The sequence below is a fragment of the Eublepharis macularius genome, chromosome 17 (assembly GCF_028583425.1).
Source record: "Eublepharis macularius isolate TG4126 chromosome 17, MPM_Emac_v1.0, whole genome shotgun sequence".
NCBI classification, from domain to species: Eukaryota; Metazoa; Chordata; class Lepidosauria; order Squamata; family Eublepharidae; genus Eublepharis; species Eublepharis macularius.
This window is the reverse complement of record NC_072806.1, coordinates 8,082,739-8,107,072: the sequence shown is the minus strand read 5'-3', so window position 1 is coordinate 8,107,072 and position 24,334 is coordinate 8,082,739. Positions and strand designations below refer to the sequence as shown.

At 45.0% G+C, this 24,334-nt stretch overlaps 1 protein-coding gene across 1 annotated transcript; it reads right to left on the bottom strand.

Moving 5' to 3' along the window:
• Positions 1–85: 85 nt before the first annotated feature.
• Positions 86–23,682, bottom strand: MMP23B (matrix metallopeptidase 23B). The gene is made up of 8 exons (XM_055001620.1): positions 23,244–23,682; positions 18,911–19,056; positions 16,712–16,851; positions 13,929–14,096; positions 7,596–7,760; positions 4,581–4,691; positions 2,994–3,120; positions 86–1,103 (listed from the first exon to the last, which is right to left on the bottom strand). The coding sequence occupies exons 1-8, from the start codon at positions 23,412–23,414 to the stop codon at positions 929–931; spliced, it is 1,203 nt and encodes a 400-aa protein (XP_054857595.1). The 5' UTR covers positions 23,415–23,682; the 3' UTR covers positions 86–928.
• Positions 23,683–24,334: the final 652 nt, after the last annotated feature.

Genomic DNA, 24,334 nt, shown 5'->3' with positions numbered 1-24,334 from the left:
TTTATTTGGACTCACGTCATTTCAAAGGCTACGTAGACACCATAATTCTACATTATCCTGAAGAAGAAAACATTCAAAACCCAGATGGAGGAAGCACTTTATTAAACCAGAATGGCAGTCATTTACTGGCAAAGATCATACGCAGCCCCACAGCCTTCCAGAAGCTGAAGATAAGAGGTTTTGTTTTTTTTTAAAGAAGCTTTTGCAGTTGGAGTGGAACCAAGAAAGGAATGCATCTCAACATGCACTAAAGTTCCTTTGCACCTTTGGTACCTCTAGGGCTTAACTATCATTTACAGTATTTTAAAGGCTCAGGCAGGACAATTGTTCCAATGAACAGTTACTTAGCACCTTAAAGCGGTTCAGAGCGTTTCCTAGCAAGGATCGCCATAACTTTTCTTATGCTCCCTTAAGGTATTTCTGCATTCTTAGCAGAAGCGATGCTGCAAATCGAGAGGCTGAACGTCTAAGGCCACTTAACAAAGCAAAGGCTGAGACGGTTCAAATTGAGGCCATCTTGGCTCACGTTGAAAGAAACTGATAGCTAAGACGTGGAAATGAATATCCCGGTGTCTCCGTCAGCCTCAGATTCTGAAACCGGCTGGCACTTCAGCCCAGTCCAGCGTAGTTTTTAAGGAATAACTTTCCATTCTGTCAACAGTAACATCACAGCGGCAAGCCAACAAACAACCAAAAAATAGCCCTGCTATCTCCATCTCTATAGTCAAGAAGATGGCTACAAGGGAAACTTTTCTAATTGTCCATACACTTTTTTTTTCTTTTAGAAGAAGCGACTCTGTCTGGTTGAGGACATTCCAGCATCCCCAACAAGTTAGCTGAGTGACATACAGGGGAGGGATGTGTGTGCTTTGCAGATTAGATATTTGGTTGCCAGGAGTCCAAAGTTCCTGCAAAACACCCCTCCCCTCTACTGCTTCAGCCTGACTCTCCAGGAGTACGTAGTGAGGATCTTCGACTTTTTCTTGACAATACAAGTGTAGGTGCCTTCGTTGATTGCGTTGGCTATGATGCTCATGTGGTCGTCGTTCAACGAGAGGTACCCCGGATAGGAATATTCCAAGAGTTCTTTATCTTTGTACCAACTATATAGGGGGGGAACAAAGAGTAAGGGAACAGGACAGCAATCAGCTGGTAGGATATGCAGACCTATTGATTTATTTCGGTTTTTGAAAGGAGACTGCACATTTTTAGTTCAAGCATAAAAGGCTAACTTATACACACGGGGATGGGGCAAAGGATTTCCACCGATAGAAGGCTCTGTGATGCCCCCCTCTTCCACCTTAGACCTCTTATGTCTCCTTCCCTTGGGGGGGAGGTCCCTGTCCCCCATCGGGTCATTTGGGTCCGCAGGGGGGAGAGGTAAGAAAGTTGTACTCAACAGAAGAAAATCCCCTGTTGGATCCAACCCATGCGTCCCAATCCAATAAGGGTCATGTGCAGACTGAAGCATTATAGGATGAAGAATGGACATAGTCCCTATTCCCCAGCCCCAATGCGGCATTTGGGGCTATGCATGTGTAGCCCCACTGAATAATCAGCACTAGAACTAATAGGTTGTTCAGGATGGGGAAAATGGGGGCATGGATTTAATCCCACCTCCTAGCTGGACACAATTCTGCCTGGATGCAGCTCAGGTTGAGAGAAACCCTCCTACTTCCACTGATGGGGCCACCACGTGCAGGCACCCGCCATTGTGCCGGATCCTGCTTCAGTTGTGGACCGCTCTCCCTCCAGCTTCTGCTTTATAGCTGGGTCCTATCAGTTTTTCTGCTGGCAAAAGAGGGAGGAGGTGCCCCTTTTGTCCACTGAGAAGTCAACAACAGGGGATCATGGGACCCACTTAGAGAAAAGCCATGGAGCACTAGGGCTGCAGAGTAGATGGGAGCTAGGTTAGGTCAAGCAATAAAGCTCATAGGATCCAGCCCTAAGCGTTATACTTTTTTTGTTTTAAGATGAGAACCTGTCTTGGAAAACCATCTATCAATACTGCTAAGAAATTGTCACAGGGGCACAGCAGTCAGCTGTAAAGAACTTGCTTTGCATGCCCGGACTTAAGGCCGGGCATCTCGAGTTAAGGGATCTTGGGTAGCAGATGCTGGGAATGACCTTTGTATTCCTGAAACCCTTGGAGAGCCACAAAACATTTAGCTGCATTGAATTTCCCCATAGATGAAACAGTTAAGGACAAGCTTGGAACTTCCCTTCCAGAGATCTAGTGAAGTCAGCATTCTAATTAGAAGTGAACAGTGGGAGCTATTTATACCGCCCTTAATGGGGTGTCAATTGCATAGCATTACACTATCACTTAGCTGCTGAGTCGCTCGATTGTTGAAATTCAGCCGCAGATAATAAAATACAGGTTTTTTTAAAAAAAATGCCAGAGTTGTACCGCCTTTATATAAATCGTGCAGCTGCATCGGGAATATTGTGTACAATTGCGGTAGCTGAATCTCCAAAAGGACATTCTAGATCTTGAACTGGTACAGAAAGGGGAAACCAAAACTTTTTTTACAGATAATGGTGAACAAGTTTGGGGCTTTTTAGTTTAGAGAACAGATGCTTAGGGTAGAGACAGAGGAGAGAGAGAATTTGCTCGGCCTCCACTGTAATGCTAGAATTAACATTTGCCTAATGCAGTTGATGGGCAGTAGGATTTATTATATCTTGCACAAATAAGTAACTGGTGGAATTCACCAGGATAAGATGTGGTGCGAATCCCTGGCTTAAAAAGCTTTAAAACAATTCAAAGTCGTCAATAAATCAACAGCAGTTAGCCAAGATCGCTAATTAGAACCAACATGGCCAAAGGCAGTATACCTCTGAATATTGGTTGCTGGGGGACAAACAAACAGGGGAGAGCCGTTGTCTTCCTGCCCCGCTTGTAGGCTTCACAGAGGCTATTGTTAGAAACATGATGGCAGGTTGCTCCATCTGAAGCAACAGGGGCCAATGAGAAGAAGCAACATACTTACTAAACTTTGCCCTTTTTATGAATGATCTTCTGCCCGCATCGGAAGGTGACATTCCTACCCTCTGGGACAGCCCTTGTTTTCATCCTTGGAGGAAGTGCAGTTGGTGCCACAGTTGGGAAAGGGAAATCTGGACGGGAAGACCCGAAACAAAACTGTATATGGGCTTAGATTCCGACTAGCAAACTCTGCTGTTTGTAAAAAACAGACTTGCACAGGACTCATATAACTTCTGAACTTAAATGAAATATGAAAATACTTTAGCCCGAGTCAGACGGCTGACTTATCTAGCTCAGGATTTGGAGGACTCAGAGACAGAGGAGGGTCTCCCCGTTGACTGTGACCCAAGATATTTTTAACGAGGTGCTGGGAACTGAACGGGGATCTCCTGAATACCCAGCGAGTACTCATCCACTCTGTTACATCCTCCCCATAGCTTAGGAAGGACTGGCCCCAGTGAGCACATGAAGACGTACCTTTCTATCACAGGCAAAGCGCTCGGGAACATGTTAGAGGGCATGCACTCCTCAGACCCACTCTCACCAGGCCCATCCCAACTCTGTGGCCTATCCATTTCACCAGACACCCCAAAGTTCTAGTATTAATAACGATAATAATAATAATTGCCTTTCAGGATGACTTAACACCCACTCAGAGCAGTTTACGAAGTATGTTATTATTATCCCCGCAACAAACAGCCTGTGAGGTGGGTGGGGCTGAGAGAGCTCCAAGAAGCTGTGACTAGGGTTTCCAGTTCCAAGTTGGGAAATTCCTGGAGATCTGGGGGGTGCAACCTGGAGAAACCAGGAGAAAGTGGGGTTTGGGGAGGGAAAAGATCTTGGCATGGCATAATTCCATAGAGTCCACCCCCCCAAATAGCCATTTTCTCCAGGTGAACTGATCTCTGTGGCCTGGAGACCAGTTGTAATTCTGGGAGATGTCCAGCCACTACCTGGAGGCTGGCAACCCTAGCTGTGACTGACCCAAGGTCACCCAGCTGGCTTTAAGTGGAGGAGTGGGGAATCAAACCTGGTTCTCCAGATTAGTGTCCCGCACTCATAACCACTGCACCAAACTTCATGTGCTCACGGTGGCCAAAAGGACAAAGAAGTGGGTTATAATAACAACAACAACAACATTCGATTTATATACCGCCCTTCAGGACAACTTAATGCCCACTCAGAGTGGTTTACAAAGGGTTCTAGATCAAATCAAACCTGAATTCTCCGTAGAAGCTAAAATGACAAAACTGAGGCTATCGTACTTTGGTCACATCATGAGAAGACGAGATTCTCTAGAAAGGTCAATAATGCCAGGAAAAGTGGAAGGCAGCAGATCCTTCTAAGGTTGCCAGCTCCAGGTTGGGAAATTCCTGGAGATTTTGGGGAGGGGCAGGGACCTCAGTAGGATATAATCCCATAGAGTACATCTTCCAAAAGAGCCATTTTCTCCAGGGGAATTGATCTCTATGGCCTGGAGACCAGTTGCAATTCTGTGAGATCTTCAGCTACTGCCTGGAGGTTGGCAACTCTATTAGGGTGATAGACTCCAGGCACCCAACTGCTCACAAAACCAGAAAGAGCTCGTTACCCAAGCAGAAGTCGCAGCTGTACGGACAATGCTTCTTCATCAGCTTTGTCCGTTTCTTGCAGAAGCCTTTCCGAGTCCACGAAGGACATACAAAGAGCCGGTCTTTACAACCTGAAATAAAAGGAGACGTCCATTTAACATTACAATCACAATAAAGGGGAAAGAGGGCCTGGAGGCAGCAAATGGAAGACAATAATATGAGGTGCAGTGCGGTGCTGGCTCTAAACTGCCTTCTGATTGGCCAAGACACCTCTGTGTCATGGCAGCAACTCTTCCCCATTCATTTGAGACTCCCTACTGGCACCTGCCATGAAGATAGTTTCAGGTGGATAGCTGTGTGGATCTGTAGTAGAAGAGCAAGGTTCGGGACCAGTAGCACCTTAGAGACCAACTAGATTTCCGGAGTATGAGATTTGACTCTCAAAAGTTCATACCTTGGAGATCTAGTTGGTCTTTAAGGTGCTACTGGACTCCAGTCTTGCATTTCTACTGGCATTGCTGTATGTAGGGGAAATGGAGTGTGAGAAAATTGCATGCTGTTCCCTGTAATAGAGAGGGTTGCCAACTCCAAGGTGGGAAAATTCCTGGAGATTTGGGGATAGAGTCTGGGGACAGGACGGGACCTTAACAGGGTGGTGTTATTGAGCTCTCTGGTGCTGCCATTGTCTCCAGGGGAACTAAGTTCTATCACCTGGAGGTCAGTGGTATTTCTGGGAGAACTTCAGGCTTAAGCCAACTCTGGGTTTGGGAATTCTTGGAGTTTTGGAGGTGGTCCCTGGAGAGGGGCGAGTTTGGAGAAGGACTGGAGCTCAACAGGAATGTGATGCCAGAGTCCACCAGCTGAAGTTGCCACTTTCTCCAAGTAAACTGGTCTCTGTAGTACAGAGGTTAGTTGTAATTGTGGGAAATCTCCAGGCCCCACTTGCATCCAGCTTCAATTTGTAGGGAGGAGGGAGAAGGTTGTAGGTAGGTGGCCGTGTGTTATGTGTTATGTGCCGTCAAGTCATCTCCGATCTATGGCAACCCTATGAAGGAAAGACCTCCAAAACGTCCTATCATTAACAGACTTGCTCAGATCCTGCAAACTGGAGGACGTGGCTTCTTTTACTGAGTCAAGCCATCACGTCTTCCTCTTTCCCTACTGCCTTGACATACAACCCTCCCCACAAGCGGGCTCAGGGCAGATCACAGCAGAAATTAAATACAAAGTTAAAAGTACAGTTAATACACACACAAGCTTCTTTGCCCAAGGGGCTGGCCCATTGAAACTGCAGGCTGCCTCGCCTGCAGCAAACCTGTGGGCTGTGCTTGGAAGGGCAGACAAGGAGAGAGTGGGGGAAACTCCAAGAGATTTGCAGAATAATGGATTATAACAAAGGAGGAAGGCAAGACCTTTCGTTGACTTGCTTATAGAAAAATGACCCACCACAGCTGGGGCCCACCCTGCTTTCTAAACCCCTTCCTGGGAGTGTGCAGAAAGCTGGTTTGGCAGAGAGATCTAGAGCTCGATGGAGAAGTCAATGCAAATATCGTTTTCAAAGGCAAAGCATACAAAAGCTTCCAACACCTCCCTTACGGTCTGTGGGCAGCTATGCTCTCTCTTCCTTCAAGCTATTTCCTTTTCCTCAAGCTATAAATTGAATTTCAGAGATGGATTGAAATCCTTTTCATTTTCTTTTTTCTTATTCCCCCAAAAGTTCTGATTTGAGGAGGCAGTTAAGCCACTAATCCCCAAATCAAAAGCATCTTTTCTTGCATAAGATTCTTGGTTTGGTTGGATTGATGATTTTGGCTAAGCAGTAGATGCCTGGAGGCAGAAGGGCAGGCTATTTATTTATTGTCCGCCTTTCTCACTGACAGTCTCTACACAACATATCTGACACGTGAAGAACATGTGTCAGGAGATGCAATGTTAGTAGGGAAGGGTAATTTAAAAAGACAGAGCTGGCAGCAGGGCAAAGGCTTTGCTATACACTGGAGCTGTGTGAAGTGGTTGAGAAATGCAAGTAGGGAAACTTCAGCCCATTACAACCTCTCCAGGTCCAAACCCAGCTCTGGAAGGCAACTGCAGCCCATTTCCATTTCTCGCTGCCTTCTGGTTGTGATCCCACACTGTTTTAGACTGGAGAGGTGAAATTGACAGAGCCTTCGGGGAGGCGAAGATGAAATTAACAAACCCTCTGAGGAGTGATCTCCGCCAGCTCTTTCTTTTTAAACTATGCTTCTTGGCTAACACTGCATCTCCCTACACTTGACGAACTCTCATATTGAGAGACTCTGAGACCCAAGGCAGATTAACTTAATTAACTCACTTCTAGGCAAACGGTGGGCCAGGGGATTTGGGCTTTCTCCAGATAATGCAACTCTCTCCTGAACCAAGACATGGGCAAAGGACACTTTAAACTCAAGCATTGCCAGAAAAGTGGCAAGGCTTTGGCTTGGCTTTGGTTGGCTCCTCACTCCCATTTATTTGCAACGTGGTTCTCACACAGAAGCCGAGGGACATAATGGGGACTCTGCCAAAGCCTCAGTTGCTGTTGGCCATGGAGCAGAGAGGAGCCCTTTGCTATACACTGAGTGGACATGGGAAGGAATCAGTGGAGGGGGCCAATTGGCCGGCCCTTGGCTGAGAGAGGTATTGGCCAAAAGCAGAGGAGTGGGTGACTGCCAAATGCATCTGGGGAACCTGTAATCTTTCACAGGAGAGAAGCCCCCCCCCCACCGCAAGGAAATACATAGGAGAATATTTCTGCTTCCACCAGCTGTAGAGAGCCATCGGTGTCCATAGGAATTGCATTAATTCCACCTTCCTCTCAGACCTATTTGCATATCAAGCAACCAACAAAGTTCATATTAAAAGGAAAGGAGTGCAAACTGGAAGCAAAGACGCATGAAGGAAAATGGACGTAGCAGAGGGCCAAATCAATCAGCACCGCTCTCTTGTCCACATTTGGTGAATATTTTGATTGTACATTTTGAAAGAATGTTGTTTTTTTCCCACTCCTGCAAGCTCACCATAAAGCCGGAAGATCCCCCACATCTCATCTCGTGAGATTTTGTTCTTCCCAGTCAGCGTCGCGTTGAGGTGCATGAGGGCATTTGGATCCAGGGAGTGCATCAAGCCAAGGGCATGGCCAATTTCATGAGCCGCGATGTGCACCAGGTCAGTAAGCCAAACCCCTGGAGAAAAGGGGACACGATTCAATCATCTCAGACTTAAGACTAGACGTCAAAAGAGCGTCATAGATTGGTGTTAGGAACAACAAATACACACTAAAGAAGTGAGCCGACCTTAGAGTTCCACAGATCTCTTTGTCAAGGTGGATGTTTAAGGAAAATCAATTTGGGTGGTGGGGGAAAAAAAGAAACATGTCTGAGGCCATGAGGGGGAAAGGCTCCACAGATTGACAGTTTTAAGATGGCATCTTAAAGGAGGGAAAGTATTTTGAGCATCTTGGAGACTAATATTCATTGTGGTTTAAGATTCCATGGGCCAAAGTCCACTTCATTAGAGTAAAGCAAATCTCCAGGCAGAAAATCTTATCTATTATATAAATATTTTAGGCAGAGAGAGAGAAAGGAGGATTGTGGGTTAAAAGGCCATGACACGCAAGTGATCTTGTCTGGGCCTTCTCTACAGAAGTCAAAAGTATGCAAAATGAGCACTGTGTTACAACAGGCTGTAATTCACAAGAGCTGCATTTTTAACCCACAACAGATGTTAAACGAATTCAACATAACTAGAGAGACTGCATTAGCTCTTCTCGACGCTGAAACAAACTTGAGCCAGAGAGCCACGCTTGGGTGAACCAACCGCATTCAGACTTCACAACTAACCGGGGTCTAATCCAACAGTGGTACGCTGTGTCATATGTGAACACAGGCAATAAAACCGCTTGGAAATGCTTAAAAAAGGCAACAGGCTTGTCGCCTTTCTAGAACACAAACAAGATCACGGCACAGCAACGTATCTGATAAAAACCCACAAAAAACGCCATAGCATCTTTTTCTTAAACATGTGAACAAATATTTGAGTCAATTTCCATTAAGATCCAATAGTACCAGAGCAGGACAGATAAATTAAGCTCCTGAGATCAATTTTATCTGTCTATCACATTCTAATTCTACTTTTCTTTCAATGAGCTCAGGATGGAATACATAGTTCTCCTCTCCTCTATTTTATCCTCACAACGACCTTGTAAGGTAGGCAAAACTGAGCGTGATTAGTCCCAGGGCATCATCCCATGAGCTTTATGGCTGATTTGGCCCTGGCTCTCCCTAATTGTATACTCCGACCATTGCACAACACTGTCTCTATCTGCTACGGGCTGGTCATCTCTCATTTCCAGGACCCCTCATGCCATATGGAAGACAGGCCAGACAGGATGAACCCCTGATCTTGCCAAGGACGTTTGATTCTTTTAAAAAGGCTTTCAAAGTATTTGTTTTTCATCGAAAAGACACCCTGATTGTCATCTTGGCCCAGCATGGTGATGTTGTGAAATTTGGTGTTTTTCCTTCAACCATAAAAGCCTCAAAACACCACCCCAAAAACTTTTTTTTTCTTTTTCCTCTTCCTAAATAGGCAATAATACCATTTGCAAATCTATCTAGTGACGGTCATGGAAAGTACAGCTCTGGGGCCAGATTGCTGCTGGATTTTGAGAGAGGGGGCCATAACTCCCCGTTCACAGCATCCACAGATTAGCGTGTGGAAAGAATCTATGGCTGAGGTTGACGGGCATTCTCTTCTGATGATTTCACATCACGATGTTTTATGGCCCATGTCTACTCGAGTAATAGATTTGTGCAAGGAAACCACAATCCACATCAGGAGATGGATTTATAGGTGAGTCTAGTCTCCCATTTTTGTCAAGGAGAAGGTTATAATAAAGTTAGCAGTGAACTCGGATGGGGGTGGGAGGTGGGAATCACTTTGCTGTCCATTGCATCTCCGAATGAGTTGGCATACCACTTTTCATTCGGTCTCCACTGTTGTTATTTTACTGTTATTCTGCACTTATGGACTGATAACTGTGGATGCAGAGTGACAATTTCCCTAACCACAAGGAGGTTGCCCATTGCATCTCTGCATGTGTCAGCGCTCTAGACATGCCACTTTTCAATCAGCCTCTACTAGAACAAATGGTTCTGCTGCATTTCGAATGACCGAATGAGCTCATTGCTCCTGCTGCAGAAACACAGCAAAATGAGCTGACCTTGGAGGAGGGTTTCTGTTGCATCTCTGCATGAATAAGTGGTCTGAGGAACTCGCTCCTTCCAATTGGCCTGCTCTAGTGACATGTAATTCTGCTGCATTTCTGAACTGAACATGATCTAATCAACGCTTCCAATGCAGTAATGCAACAGAATTCCCTGCCTTCAGAGGCCCAGAACAATGAGTCATGCAGAAACACAGGGAATGGACTTCTTTGAGGGCAAGCAGAGGGAAGTATGCCTCCAATTTAATTCAGAAGAACAGAAGCATGCATTTTGGGAAATTACAGGAAGGGTCAACTCGACAGTTAAAGCAGTCTGTTCCTGTGATGAGACTGGGATTTGGTTTATAACTTCAATCAGTTTAAGATACTCTTTGGTTTCCCTGTCAGGAGGGATTATTCGTTTAGGTAAAGGGTAAAGGTAGTCCCCTGTGCAAGCACCGAGTCATACTGACCCATGGGGGGACGTCGCATCACGTTTTCTTGGCTGACTTTTTGTTACGAGGTGGTTTGCCATTGCCTTCCCCAGTCATCTACACTTTACCCCCAGGAAACTGGGTACTCATTTTACCAACCTTGGAAGGATGGAAGGCCGAGTCAACCTTGAGCCGACTAACTGAACCCGGCTTCCGCCAGGATCGAACTCAGGTCATGAGCAGAGCTTGGGCTGCAGTACTGCCGCTTACCACTCTGCACCACGGGGCTCTATATTATTAATTTTGTTTGTATTTGAATGCATTTCTCTGCTCGACTTTATGCCAGTTTTTTTTTCATGGCCCACTCTGACTTAATTACTCCGTTAAGCTTTCTATAATAAAATAGAAATAAAAATAATGAATATCGTAATGCTACCCTTATTACTTTCTTAATTTATCTGCCAGTTTTAAATATGCTCCAAAACATGGCCGATTATCGTATAAAATACTAATGATGCTGCACGATTATTTTTTCAAGCTCCATTGGGATTTTAATTGGTTTTGTACTGTTGATTATTGTTGAGATTTTTAAAAAAATATATTGCTTGCTTTTTTTGTATATTTACATTTCACCATTTACAATGTCCTGCAGTTTGCAAACTGCCTCAAGTTCCTGCAAGGACCAAGGAATTTGTGACCTGCATTTGAAAATAATAATAATTGATTCAAAATATTTTACATTGCTTAATTTCAGGCGGGTAGCTGTGTTGGTCTGCAGTCGAAGAACAAGATTTGAGTCTCGTTACACCTTAGAGACCAACTAGATTTCCTGAAAACCTGGCTGTTCGCTAAGATGCAATTGGATTCAAATCTTGCCCTTCTTTGTTGCTTAACATTTAATGTTTGCCCGTTTCAGATTGTTACATTGTCCAAATGGACTTGTTTAAGTGTTTATCGGATGGCAGTTTTTTATAGTTATTATGTATGTTTTCATCCTGTGTGCGTGTTATGTGCTGTCAAGTCGCCTCCGACCCATGGCGACCCTATGAATGAAAGGCCTCCCAAATGTCCTATCATTAACAGACTTGCTCAGATCCTGCAAACTGGAGGGTGTGGCTTCTTTTACTGAGTCAAGCCATCTCATTTTAGGTCTTCCTCTTTTCCTACCGCCTTCCACTTTTCCTAATGTTATTGACTTTTCCAGAGAATCTTGTCTTCTCATGATTTGACCAAAGTACGATAGTTTCAGTTTTGTCATTTAAATTTATAGTTCTATGGCAAGTTGCCTGAAGCACCAGTTTAATTGAAAGTTTTAGAATTTACATATTTATGATTAAAAAAATTACATCGTATATGTTAACAAAATTTGTGGTACGGTATGAGCTTTCGTGAGCCATAGCTCACTTCTTCAGATACCTGAAGAAGCAAGCTGTGGCTCACGAAAGCTTATACCCTACCACAAATTTTGTTAGTCTTACAGATGCTACTGGACTCTTGCTCTTTTCTACTGCTACAGACAGACTAACATGGCTACCCATCTTGATCTATCGTGTATGTTAGGCATTCTAAGTCTCATAAACTTCTCCACCCCAACTAAGGTGTGGATTGTCACTTCTCTTTTTGCTTTCGTGGCTGTGTTTTTAGTACTCCTTTGTTTTCTTCCTCTGCTCTGCTCGAGACCCATCTGCTAGTCATTTAACGTCCAGGGAGGGGCAGCCCCTTTCAAGCACAAAACCCAAACATTACCAAGGCGTCTGTCCTTGCCCACAAAATAACCACGTACGCAGAAAAGCTGGAGACGGCCGGCCAGAAAACGTAACCAGCCTTCTGACATGAAACGGAGGGAAAGGTTTCATGCCCCTTTTCACCGAGAACACAAATGGCTGGATCCAAGCCAGCGGGGTGGGGGGGGGGGAAGAGTTATGTAAGTGTGGTCAAAACCATTCTGCAGCTGCCCACAAATTGGGAACATTCTTTGAACGATACTCACGTTCGCAGAGTCTGTCTAGCATCTAGTCGAACAAGAAGGGAGAGGGAAATACTGTCAAAGCTAAGCCAACTGGCTAAACAAAGGCAGATAAGCCACTCTGCACCCAGTGACATATTGCCAAGGGCATCAGCCATATTCAGTAGCCAGCCCTGCCCTGTTAAGAGCCAAGAAAGCGTCGGTTGTTTAGCTGCAATCTATTAACAAAAGGGAATGGAGCAAAGCCCTTTCTGGAGAGAGGTGGGCAGGTCTGGATTTTCTAAGACAAGCTGGGTTTGCCAACCAAATATGAACCATGCCAGATCTCCTCTTCACCAACAGGAATTCCACATTATATGCGGGTCTCAGAACCTGACATTTAACATTCTGTCTCAAGAGAAGCTGAATTCCATACATTAATGGAAATGGCCTAATTTTGTCTGGTTTTAGTCATCATCCGCACTGAAATTTACAATTGCCAGAAATCCTTCTGCGTCTGAGATCCATTTCCAAACACAGTTTTGTAGCCATAAGGACTAGAAACTTATTTTAAATTAAAAGCTAGGGTTCTTACAAACCTAGACTGTGCTTCAATAACATATTTGACTATTTCCCTTTTTCTTTTCCTTTCCGTTCTCCCACTGAAGCTCCGTGAGGCAATGCTCTTGAGAAGCAGAAATAACTATGACTTAAAGAATGAAAGGACTGGAAAAAATTACGTACAGTTAGACTAATTTTTCATCCTCACATAAACCTATGGATGGTATTACCCCCTTTTCAGTTAAAGAAATGACGTGTGATTCTAGTTTCTCTATGGAACAGGCTCCTGTCACCCTCAAACTTAAAATAATAATCCATTTTACTAAAAACATTTCTCATCTGAATGTGATCCGTTCCATTTTAACAGGAGTCAACTAAGGTCTGACTCCAATGGAAATTTTATCTAAATGTTCCAAGTTGGAATTTAGCAGGCTGGCATACCAGGATTAGCTGCTCTGAAACCACTGGCCCCTTGTTATTCCTGCAGAATTTCACCACATTACACGCACAGCCCTGATTCCTGCACTGAACTGCAGGGAGGATGCGCCAAACGTTGTTTTCTCTCTTGGGCCTTTTTTGCATGAATAATTTTTGCTGCATTTGGCCCCCATACCTCTTCGGGGTTTCTTCCGAATTCCAGGTGATTTATCCCCCCTTCATATTCCAATGCAGCATTTCAAGGGTTCTCTTTAGGGTTGCCAGGTCCCCTTACCCTCCCGGTGGGAGCAGGGGAAACCTGGCTCTTACCTCATTCTTACCCATCGCGGCTGCACAATGATGTCATTTCCAGTGACATCCATTCCAGTGACATCACCGCGCAGCCGCAGGAATGCCCTTATGCTTCTCAGCAGGCTGAGTGGGACCTCAAATGGGCCCAACATGGCCCATTTGGGGTCCAAATCAGCCCGCAGCGAAACTCAGGGGTGCTCTCGGGGTAGTGCAATGACGTCACTGACGTCGTCACGCCATCCTGGGAGTGCGCCCAGGAGACCCGTTCCTCACAGGGGGAATGGGATCCCTAGTTCTCTTCCAAGTTTTCTCCATGCACAGAAAAAATGAAGGCAGAAAACTCGGAAGAGAACCCTTGAAACGCTGCATTGAAATCTGAAGGGGGAGTTAATCGTCCGGCATTCAGAAGAAAACCCGAAGAGGGACGAGGCCAAACGCAGCAAAAATCGTCTGCGCAGAAAAACCCTTTGCAAAGTACCTTTTTTCCAGCTAAACCTTGTCTCCCCCACAATCCAGTATTCATGGTCATCAAAATGGATCTCGCCGGTCTGTGGGAAGAAGGCATGGGCCAGTTCTCCTGTTGTGCCGTCGAAACAGTGATGGATCTGGGACTCCAGACAATCTGTGTGGTTTATGGAATAGAAGCCTGCAAGAGGAAGCGGGGAGAAAGAGTGAGAAAGGGAAGGGACCACTTAATACCCTAGGGAATGCATGACCACAGGTCATTTCTTGGTGCTTTAAGCAACTGTCTACCCCAGGGGAATTCTAACACAGGGTGGTGGGGGCATCCACAAAACGGCTGCCACAGAGGTGGCGTCAGCCATAAAATGCCACCAGTGAGATCATGCACAACTCTAATAGTAACTCTTCCACATTTCAGGCAGAAGTTGTGTTTAACAGGATGCCTTTTAAAATGAACATACTGCTTAAAAATACTTTCTCGCATACACACAACTTACCTTCAGACACTCAGTGGATATCCTCATGCTGTGGTGGCAACTTTTTAAAAATCTGCACAGCCAACCAGCTCCCCAGTGGCCAATCAGAACCCCTACTGGGCAAAAGCTCCACTTTCTGAAAACGCTTGGCAGGAGCCAGGAAACATGTCAGAAGAGGCCATCCACGGTGGCTTTAAGCTCCACCTCGGCGACTCCTGCACTACCCCCTCTTTTCAAAATTCTGCACCATGGGAAGTTGAAATCTGAAATTACTATTATATTATTTTGGCCTGTTTTGCACATTTGACTCTTGAAAAGAACAGCAAGTGGCTGCATCTGGAAGCAGTTATGTATATTGCTGACTCACAGCATTGCAAAACGGCTGCAAAGCTGAGGAAATGCTGCATTTCTTCTCCTAAGAAAACTGAACCCACGCTGTTGTTCCTATCAGTAAAGAAAATTAAGGGCTGCAAATATGAATTTTTGTGCATGCAAGTTTTGGCAAGACAATTCCTCTTAGTTCTAAATTTTAATGTCAGTTCTAGGCCCAGCTCACTCTCTTCTAAGCCGTGCATTTGTCCACATGGAGGCCAACAATACATCTTATGAGCAGTGAGATAATCTCCCCCCTCCCCCTCCCCCCAGACAGCTCCTGTGCGAATGTGCTGGGGGCACCCCAGTTTGGAGCCATTAGCACACAATCTGGACTTGGGCCCAGAAAACAGCATAGTACAGGTCCACTTGGAGGGCAGAGTCCCCTGAACAGGGAGGTGTATGACACGTGGCAGTCCAAACTTTAATTTGGGGTTTTAAGTTTTTTTTAATTTGAGCTTTTAAATTGTTCTCAATATTTTTGGTTGGGTTTGCAAACAGGACATGTAAATAAGGAACTGGGAGCCAACTTCAGCCTCCTCATTTTTAGGTTCCTGGATTTGTCCCTGGAGAAAATGAGGGGAAAGACTTCTATTATTGGTACAATTATTACGAAAAGTACTCTCCCTGCACATCGGGCAAACAGGAAGTATTCTTTATCCCTGGAACACCACGTGGCTGGGCAGAATATGAGTCCAAGGACACCTTAGCGACCAAAAAGATTTTCAAGGTGTAAGCTTTCGGGAGTCAGAGCTCGCTTCTGAAGAAGGGAAGAAGCTTACCCCCTAGAAATCTTGTTGGTCTCCAAGTAGGGTTGCCAGGTTCCTATACCCTCCTGGGGGGGGGGGGGGGCTCGGCATTTACTTTATGGCGTGGTGTGCACATGCTCCTGGACAGGGCCGGCACATCCATAGAGGCAGGTCTGGCAGCTGCCTCGAGCGCTGAGGTGCCGGAGGGGGTTCTGGGGGCGGGGGCGCACTGTGGAGCTGGTGGTGGCAGCTCAGGAGGGCTGGGAAGCCACCCGCCTGCCGCCCCGGCCGCCTGCCACACTTGGCCTGCAGCTGTTGCAGCCTCCCAGCCCTCCCATTCAGCTGCCCTGTGGTGCCACCGCCACCAGTACGCGCTCCTGGCCGGGTGCAGCAGCTGCGGGCCAGGTGCAGCAGGCTGCTGGGGTGGCACGTGGAGCAACTGAGTGGGACGGCTGAGAGGACGCATGCACGCCGTCCCAGCTGCCTACCGCATGACGTCATCATGCAGTCCAGGTGTGCGCACGCTTTGCACGCGTGTGGGGGCAGCAACAGCACTGAAGCTGCCCTCGGCCTCAGGCGCTAGAAAACCTGGCACTAGGCCTGCTCCTGGAGCATGCATGACAACATCACTTCCTGGAAGTGACATCACACACTGGCCACAGGCGAGCTCCCCCAGCAAAGAGCAGGAATACAACCGCAGCCTGTTCGACAACGTCACTTCAGGAAGTGATATCATTGCGCCCTGCCAGGAACATGCTCGATGCCCCCTTTCCTGGTTTGCCTGCTGGTGGCAGGTGATCTCCAAGGAACTTGCTACCTCCCACTGATTACCAGCGATCGGCAGGCAAAGGGGCAAACTCCTGGGAGATTGCCCACCACTGGCGGGCACCTGGGAAGCCACTGGACCCATATCCTGCTGTTCTACTGCAGACCAACATGGCTACCCACCTAAGGCTAAAACTATCCCTGTGGCTGAATCAGACTTTGAGGCAACACCAAAATTATCTTGAAGATGGTTGGAGTGGCACTGATAACGCAGAACCAGGGATTATTCTATACGCCCACCAACATTTCACAGAGGAATACAGGGACAAGTTTATAACACTGTTTTCACTATAAGGAACGCTGTCTAAGCGCTCCACTGTTACACACTCTAGTTTGCTTTTCCAGAAGGCTTGAAATGGCACCAGGTTGGCACTTACCTATTGTCAGGTCACTGGCTGCACTTGGCAACACTTCCTGAAAGCTGAAAGGAGAGACGTCACTCCACATGCGGAAAGCAGTAGTCAAGCCTTTCCTCGTTTGGCTCTCGTTGATGAGGTTTCTGGGAAAAGACAGAATCCTGCAGGGGAATTAAAAAGAAAAGAAAAGATTGGAGAATCCTTGAAGACAAGAGATACCAAGTGGTCACCATCAAGAACTGCTCCATACAACCATGGGATGCAAGCGCAACGTTTGTGTGAACCATCCTGAAGGAATCAGGAATGCGATTCTTTAGTTTTGATTAACAGGCAGCATGTGCCAGGTTTTTATTTTGTTTGTTTATTTTTGCTGTCTTGAATGAATGGTATTGGTTTTCAGTTTTGTTACCTGCTGGCTTTATCTCAGAATTGATCTGTGGGTTTTTTAAAATATATTATCGTTTAGACATGCTTTTGTTTTTAAGCAAGAGTTTTAGGTTCTCCTTTGCGGTCATAAACTGCCTGGAAAACAATTTTGCTGAGAAACTGTTCCAATACATCTCAGTCAATTAAATAAATACACTCTCCTGAGCAACTTGGAAGAAGGATAGGGTAGAAATGTAATTTTTAAATATAAACACACACATATATAACAAATTTCTCTCCGGTACTCAGCTGAGGAGAACAAAGGGCCTCTCTTCATTGGCCAACAGGCCTCAGGTCTCTGGCCAAGGGTGAGGTAAAACGTTTCAAACTGCCAAGGTCCGCCGCTTGAGGTTAGCCAGGCCAGCATGCTGGCACCTGCTAACTCTAAATCTGTCACTTCTGATTCTTGGAAGGTTTCTCCTCTGAGCCAGCCACACTCTGCTTGGCCCGTCTTCACGTGACCGAAGTTGGTCAAACCAACTTTCGGACAGCATCTCAATGAGGTGAGAACAACGACACTGTAGCAGTCATTCCTGGCAAAGGACGCCAGCTATTTATCCATTACTGAAGCTGGGGGACTTTTTTTTTTTAAGTAGAGGGGCCAAAGAGTAACACGGTCAGAGCAGACAGATTGCAAGTGGGTTGGGCCCTTATCCCTAACGTTCCAACTGTCGTTCCTATATATCGGATAGTCTTTATTTTTTAGTCTCCATCCCTGCTAAATCACTGTTCCCTATATTTGCCATTTAAGCATGTCATCATGTCCCAGTCATCTTTTAAAAATCTTATTTTTATCCTGCCGTTTCACTAGGAAGTTCAGAACAGCACGCACTAGGGTTGCCAGCTCCAAGCTGGGCAATTCTTGGAGATCTGGGCAGTGAAACCTGGAGAAAGTGGAGTTTGGGGAGGGAAAAGACCTTGGCATGGCATAATTCCATAGAGTCCACCCTCCAAAGTAGCCATTTTATCCAGGTGAACTGATCTCTGTGGCCTGGAGACCAGTTGTAATTCCGGGAGATCTCCAGCCACTACCTGGAGGCTGGCAACCCTAGCATGCACAGTTCTTCTCCTCCATTTTGTCCTCCCAGCCACCTTGTAGGTTAAGCTATGGCAGAATGACTATTCCAAGGTCACCCTTCATGGAAGGAGGGAGATTTGAATCCAGGCCTCTCCAGTGTAATAGTCCAGTTACTACACCACAGTAGCTCTTTGTACCTATCTGTAAACTGTGGTTTGCTAGAGAAACTGTAAACTGTGGTTTGCTAGAGAAACTGTAAACTGCGGTTTGCTAGAGCAGAAGTTTGCAAGGTAGTTACGTTTACCAGGACCTTCTCTGTGCTGGCCCCAAGGTTTTAGAATTCCTTTCCTGGACATGTATTTTTGGATCTTTCTCTGGTTTGTGTTTGTGCGCTTAAAAAAAAGTGAAGATCGTCTTGAGTAAACGGTGAGTTTATGGTTGCTTTTATCTTGCAGGATGCTATAAATGTGTCCGGTCTCTCTTTTTAAAATTCTTATTATCTTGTTATTGTCTTATTATCTTTTGCTCTGAGATCTTTATTTGTATTTTTTTTTATTAGAAACTGAGAGTTTTATTGAAAAGAAGGGTGCATGGTTTTAAGAGTAATCAATGAGTTAATCAACATTGGCATCTAAAAAGCACTTTCCCCCGCTTCTCAACTATGTAATGGTATATATTTCATTGTTCAGCCACAAGTTCAACAGGAATAGAGTCCAAGTGGGAAAAAGCAGCAATTTGCTGAAGTTAAATCCGCAGTGCACGAGAAACAGCCTTACTTGTATGTCAGATTGAAGTGGTCCCATTTCAGGTGCCCTGGAGTGAGAGTATAGCGTTTCTTCCTCAGATGGGGATGAGGTGGGAAAACGAGACCTCGGAAAGGCGGGGTAATGCCATTTGGAAAACTCGGTGCTACAGCCACTTCCTTAAAAGACAGGACAGCAGGTCAGACTTTGGGGAACAAAATCTCATAATGAGTTCACACCAATACTTGTTGGATTTATTTCCGTTACTGGTATTTCCGCATGTGTTTTTCTAATGAAGCCTAATACAGCGTGGAAATTTTCCCTACCAGTCTGGAATAGTTCTTTTTCTGCAAAAGTCCTCTTTACATGAGATTTTTTTTTCCTTTTCTGGCATCTTCCACTTGCTTTGTGCAAATTTACTTGTTGGATTAAACTGTAGGTCAATGTAATTTAGCATCCTATATCCAACAGGGTACCTTTGGTAGCACAAGTGAAGGGTACAAAGCTGATGGCTCCCCCCACCCCCATAGTCTACTGCCGGAATTGAATGTATTAAAATATTTTAACTTGACATTCTTGCCGTAGACAGCAACCGATGCAGTTCATTTCCTGCAAAGGTCACTTTAGCAGAGATTTTCCTTTCTCCAATGTCTCCAAGTTGCTTCATACGAATTGACTTGCTAGATCAGAACTAATCCAGCATCCAGTTGTGAACAGGGAACAGCCAGAGGTACAGTGCCACTGGAGCTGGAGGTTCCACTAAGTCAATGAGCACTGACAGAACTACCTCTCCGTGAATTTGACTAATATTTTAAAAACACCATTTAAGCTAGTGCCCATTGCAACATCTCCTGGCAGCATGTTCTATAAATTAATAAGTCAATTAGGCTTTTAAAAAGTATTTTCTAAATTAAAAAAAACTTTAAATACTCTTTAGCTTGTTTCTTCTACAGGTAAGGAAAGATTTGCTGGAGGCGCTATTTTGAAGACAAAAGGGAAGTTTCCTTCTTCTATGAAAGCTAATGCTTATGTTCTGTCACTAGGTGGCACCCTTGAGCACAACAGAAATTCAAATGCACTTTATGGGGAGAGTCAAACTATATGCAAAGGGGTGTTTTTGTTGAAAAGTAGCTATGGGAGAAAGTGATACAGAAAAACGTATGTGTGAGTGTTGGGGCGAAGAAGGGATATTTAAATGTTTCCTGCCATTTTCATGCTCCAAATTGCCCTCCAAAGGCATTTCCACTCACCTATGGGATTCCAGGTGCATTTCTACTCGCAAAAAAATAGCTGGGACTTTCAAAGAGGGGTGAGGGAGAAGCGACAGGAGGTGGCTGTCTGAACTAGTACAAAACACCCCTTCCAACTGCTGCGATTTCTGTATTCTGTGCTTAACATACATAAAATGCACACCTCTACTCATTTGGCCCCCTTGGGCTTTGCGGAAGTGTACCCTATTACAATCTGTGCCATGGCTTCCCCCAAAGGACACTGGGAACTGTAGTTTTCTGCGATTCTGTTGAAAGATCCAGGGTGTAAGGGGAAACCATGCAAGTTCCAGCAGCTGCAAACCTTACAAGGGAAAAGATTGAGAGGCACTGTTCAGAAATGTCCCAGACTGCCTCAGATTTCCCAGCTCTTGCTAGGAGGGCATTTAATGGATGCCCTTGGAACTCAAGCCAGGCGCAAAGCTGGCCCAGATGAACGCTTGTACTTAAAAGACCTTTTGTCAGTTGCCCTGGGCGGAGGAGGCTCGGCACCCCCTCCTGCCACATCGTACCAGCATGTGGACGTTGATCCAGCCTTACGTTTAAAAAGATTTTCCAAGGAAGTGTTGCTAACTGGAGTGCTGGCCAGGGCACGGCTGAGATCTGCCAAGCAGAAATGAGCTGTGTTGCTTGTCCTCAGCTGTCTGCCTCTTTACTATTACCCTGGTGGTCTTGGGATGGAGGTGTGGCTCTCGAAGCAACCCCCTTGGCCAGTGTCAGGGTTGCTCAGACTTCTGAGAATAGAGGCGTTTTCTGAATTAAAATAGGAGGCTATCTCCTGAAGGTTTTTTTTAAAAAAGGCCAAACTACACCTGGATTTCTGTGACTGGATCTTTCATAGGGTTGCCAACTCCAGTTTGGGAAATTCCTAGAGATCTAGAGGCAGAGTTTGGGGAGGATGCGGTTTAGGCCGGGAAGGGACCTCAGTGGGGTATAATGCCATAGAATCCTCACTGCCTGCCAAAGCAGCTATTTTTTTCCAGCAGAACTGATCTCTGTAGTCTGGAGGTCAGTTGCAATTCTAGGAGATCTCCAAGTCCCACCTGAAGGCTGGTAACCCTAATTCTCTCAACAAATCAGCTGTGGAGAGGTCCAATCTAGATTAGGGCTGTGGTGTTTGGAAAAGTTCCCCCCCCCCCCCGCAACTTCTCTCCCTTCAGCTCAATTCCTGGATTGGAAAGACAATCCCCATACGTTAAAAATAGACATATGTTTTTTGTGTGCTAATTTAAAATATTTATATCAAACTTTACTCCCCACAAGGGTATTTCTGATTGGGGAAATGGTGCAGTAGGACAGGTAAATTTCCTCTTCTCCAGTACCATGGCTTTCATCAGGATTAGCCCCCTGCGTAATGGCTTCTAAGGCCCAAATAATACACTGGGAATTCCTGCCTATTTGGCCTTTGGAATATGCAAGATTTAAGAATTATCTTTCTTCAGAGGAACCCTCCTCTGTGCTTCAGCAAGAATAATTGTTTAGGTACACTTCTGAATTAAAGGAGGAAAACTTAGAGCAATGACTCACACAGAGATACACTAGGCAACCTCCTGTACGGATGACTCATTCTGCTGCCTCTCTGCATTTGGGAAAGACTTAACCTATTGTATTAAATCCAGCAAGGCATTAAAGTCACCCAACCCAAGCACTAGCTGATTGAAAGGATAGAAACTCCTACAGAGAGGCACCAGGCAATTTCTGTGGGAAAATGCTTCAGGCTCAGTTTTCATTACTTAATTCATGTACAGCAACATGTAAACTAACAGCCCTCTTCTGGCAATTACTAGTCTACACTGTTGCCAGCATCCTTTTGACCTTCTTTCAAGAACTCTGCCTAGTTATTGAGATTAAAGTGTTTTGTGAATGGCTTTTGATAGCTGGTGGCTACAAGCTTACATGTAGACAGCCCTTCCCACATGCTTGAGAGCAGGGGCTAGAGAGAAACAGATTGGTATGATGAATGCAGCCAGAAAAGATGTCTGGATTTTGCAGGTCACTGTAGGAATTGAGTGAGAAGGAATTGTTGGTGTGCTCCCAGGATATACTTTGAGGAAGGGGGAGAGAAGAATGTCTGCCAACTCCCTCATGCTTTATCTTGGATGTTTGCAAACAAACTGAATCTTGCAAAATTCTCCAGCAGTCTGAAGCTGATGCAAAGAAGTTGATGCTTCCTGTCACTCAAGGAAACGGCATTCCTATCTGAGGGGAATTAGTCATCATCAGCCTTATAAATGTGCACACGCGCGCATGCACCCACTCCGTGCCAAAACATCTATTCATAAGTAGGTCATATGGCTGAACTCCCTCCAAATCTGGAGCAAAGCAAGTCTTAAATCCGCTTGGCCCAAAGGCGGTGTCTATCCTGCTTTTTGTCACAGAATGGCCCTTTCCCATATGGATGCACTTTCTCCTTGCGGATTTCAAAAATAAACACAATGCGTAGAATGCACCCATCAACCGTATCCAAACAGAGGGACCAAAACCATGGAAGAATGGGGAAGAGAGAAAGAGTACCTTGAAATTTCATTTCCACGATTCTACAAGCTCAGAAAAAAGTCCATCTAAAAATTGTCCAAGTCCAACCTGTAATAACATTCACAATCCCATTATGCTGGTCCAGGAAGGAGACATGTTGCTAAAAAGCAGTCAAAAGTTTTAGGGACCCTGCAGTCTTTCTTCAGGGGGATAGATTAATTCCCCAATGAATGCCCCTTCCTCCTAGGAACTACATAGAAGAATGGAAATAGTTTCCTCTGCTTTAGACGCACCACTATTTGTCATCATTGTGCCAATCCCTACCCCCATCTCATACCTATTTGCATGCTTTGCAGCCAACACTCTTCATGCTAAGGAAAGGAGCAAAGAGTTTGACTTCATGAAATGGCATAAATGCAAAGAGTCAAGGCTGACCCTAGAGATCTGAACAATAGTTTACCCAGATATTCCATACATAGGGATATATAGAACCAACACCAGCCCCAATTATCATCTCAATCCTATTTGCATGCCTAGAACCCAAAAGAAGAAAAAGGATTGCCGTTTGAGATATATTTTATATTTTAAAACTCCTGCACTTGACAACTTAAAAAGCTTCTTACCTGAATTTTGGAAACTTCTTTTCCAAGCGGATGTCTGAGAGCAGCCAGTAGAACAACTAGTGGGAAAATGCACAAGAAGCTCAGGATACATTGATATTTATGACTTTTCCAACTGTCTGCTGGAAGAAAACGGGGAGAATTGTCTGTGAGAAGCCTTTCAGAATGTTCCATGGCTGTCTTTCATTAAAGAGAGACAGAGAAATGTATCCCGTCTGCAAGCATCCGATATTCAGCGTGTTGCAGTTGGGGCAGCAAATGGATGCAATTTGGTTGGATATTCACAAAAGAATTCTTTTTTTTTTATGATGTTGAAAAAAAGTTAGACTTTACATTCAACCTCCATTTGACAAGCCAAGTATTTTATCAGCCCCTGCCAAGCTGTATCATATTTCAGGGACTCAATCTTAGGTTAGTGGAAGAAGGAAAAAACTACAGCAAAACAGCTGGGTTCATGGAAGGGCTGTAGCTTATCCAGCTGTGTGTCAGCAGCTGGATAAGAAAGCCTCCAGATTTATGCAATGAAAAGGGGGAGGGGAAGATGGGAAGGGAACCCAGAAGCCAGATGCAGAACTCGGCATCTCGGAATATTTTGTCAAGACGATCATCTGTGTAAGGAAAATACATTGTTGGCAGCAATTTTGAGGATGCAGACTGAAAAGAAGGCAAATTTTATTTTGGGCAATTCATAAGCAGCCTTTATGATTCAAAAGAGGAACTCCCTCAGATGGCCAGCCCTCAACAAAGCCCGTAAAATAGTTCAATAAAAGCAAAATCAATCAGTAAAAACATTCACAAAATTCAATCCTCCTGAAAGAAGCCTATAAGAATAATGCCTATAACGCTTCTCCAGGAATTTCACAGGGGTATCGGCTGAAAATGGCTTCCCATATATCCCAGTTCTCATGTCAATCCTATTTTCATTCCCAGCAACCAACATTCTTGCAATAGGGGGGGAGGGGAGAATGGCATCTCTAAAATATCTCAAATAAAGCCGCTTCCTATACTAAGGCTTCATTAACCAGCTTCAAAATTCAGGTAAATACAGGTGTACAGGTACAGATATTTTGCATCCAAGCCATTTAGAGCATTAA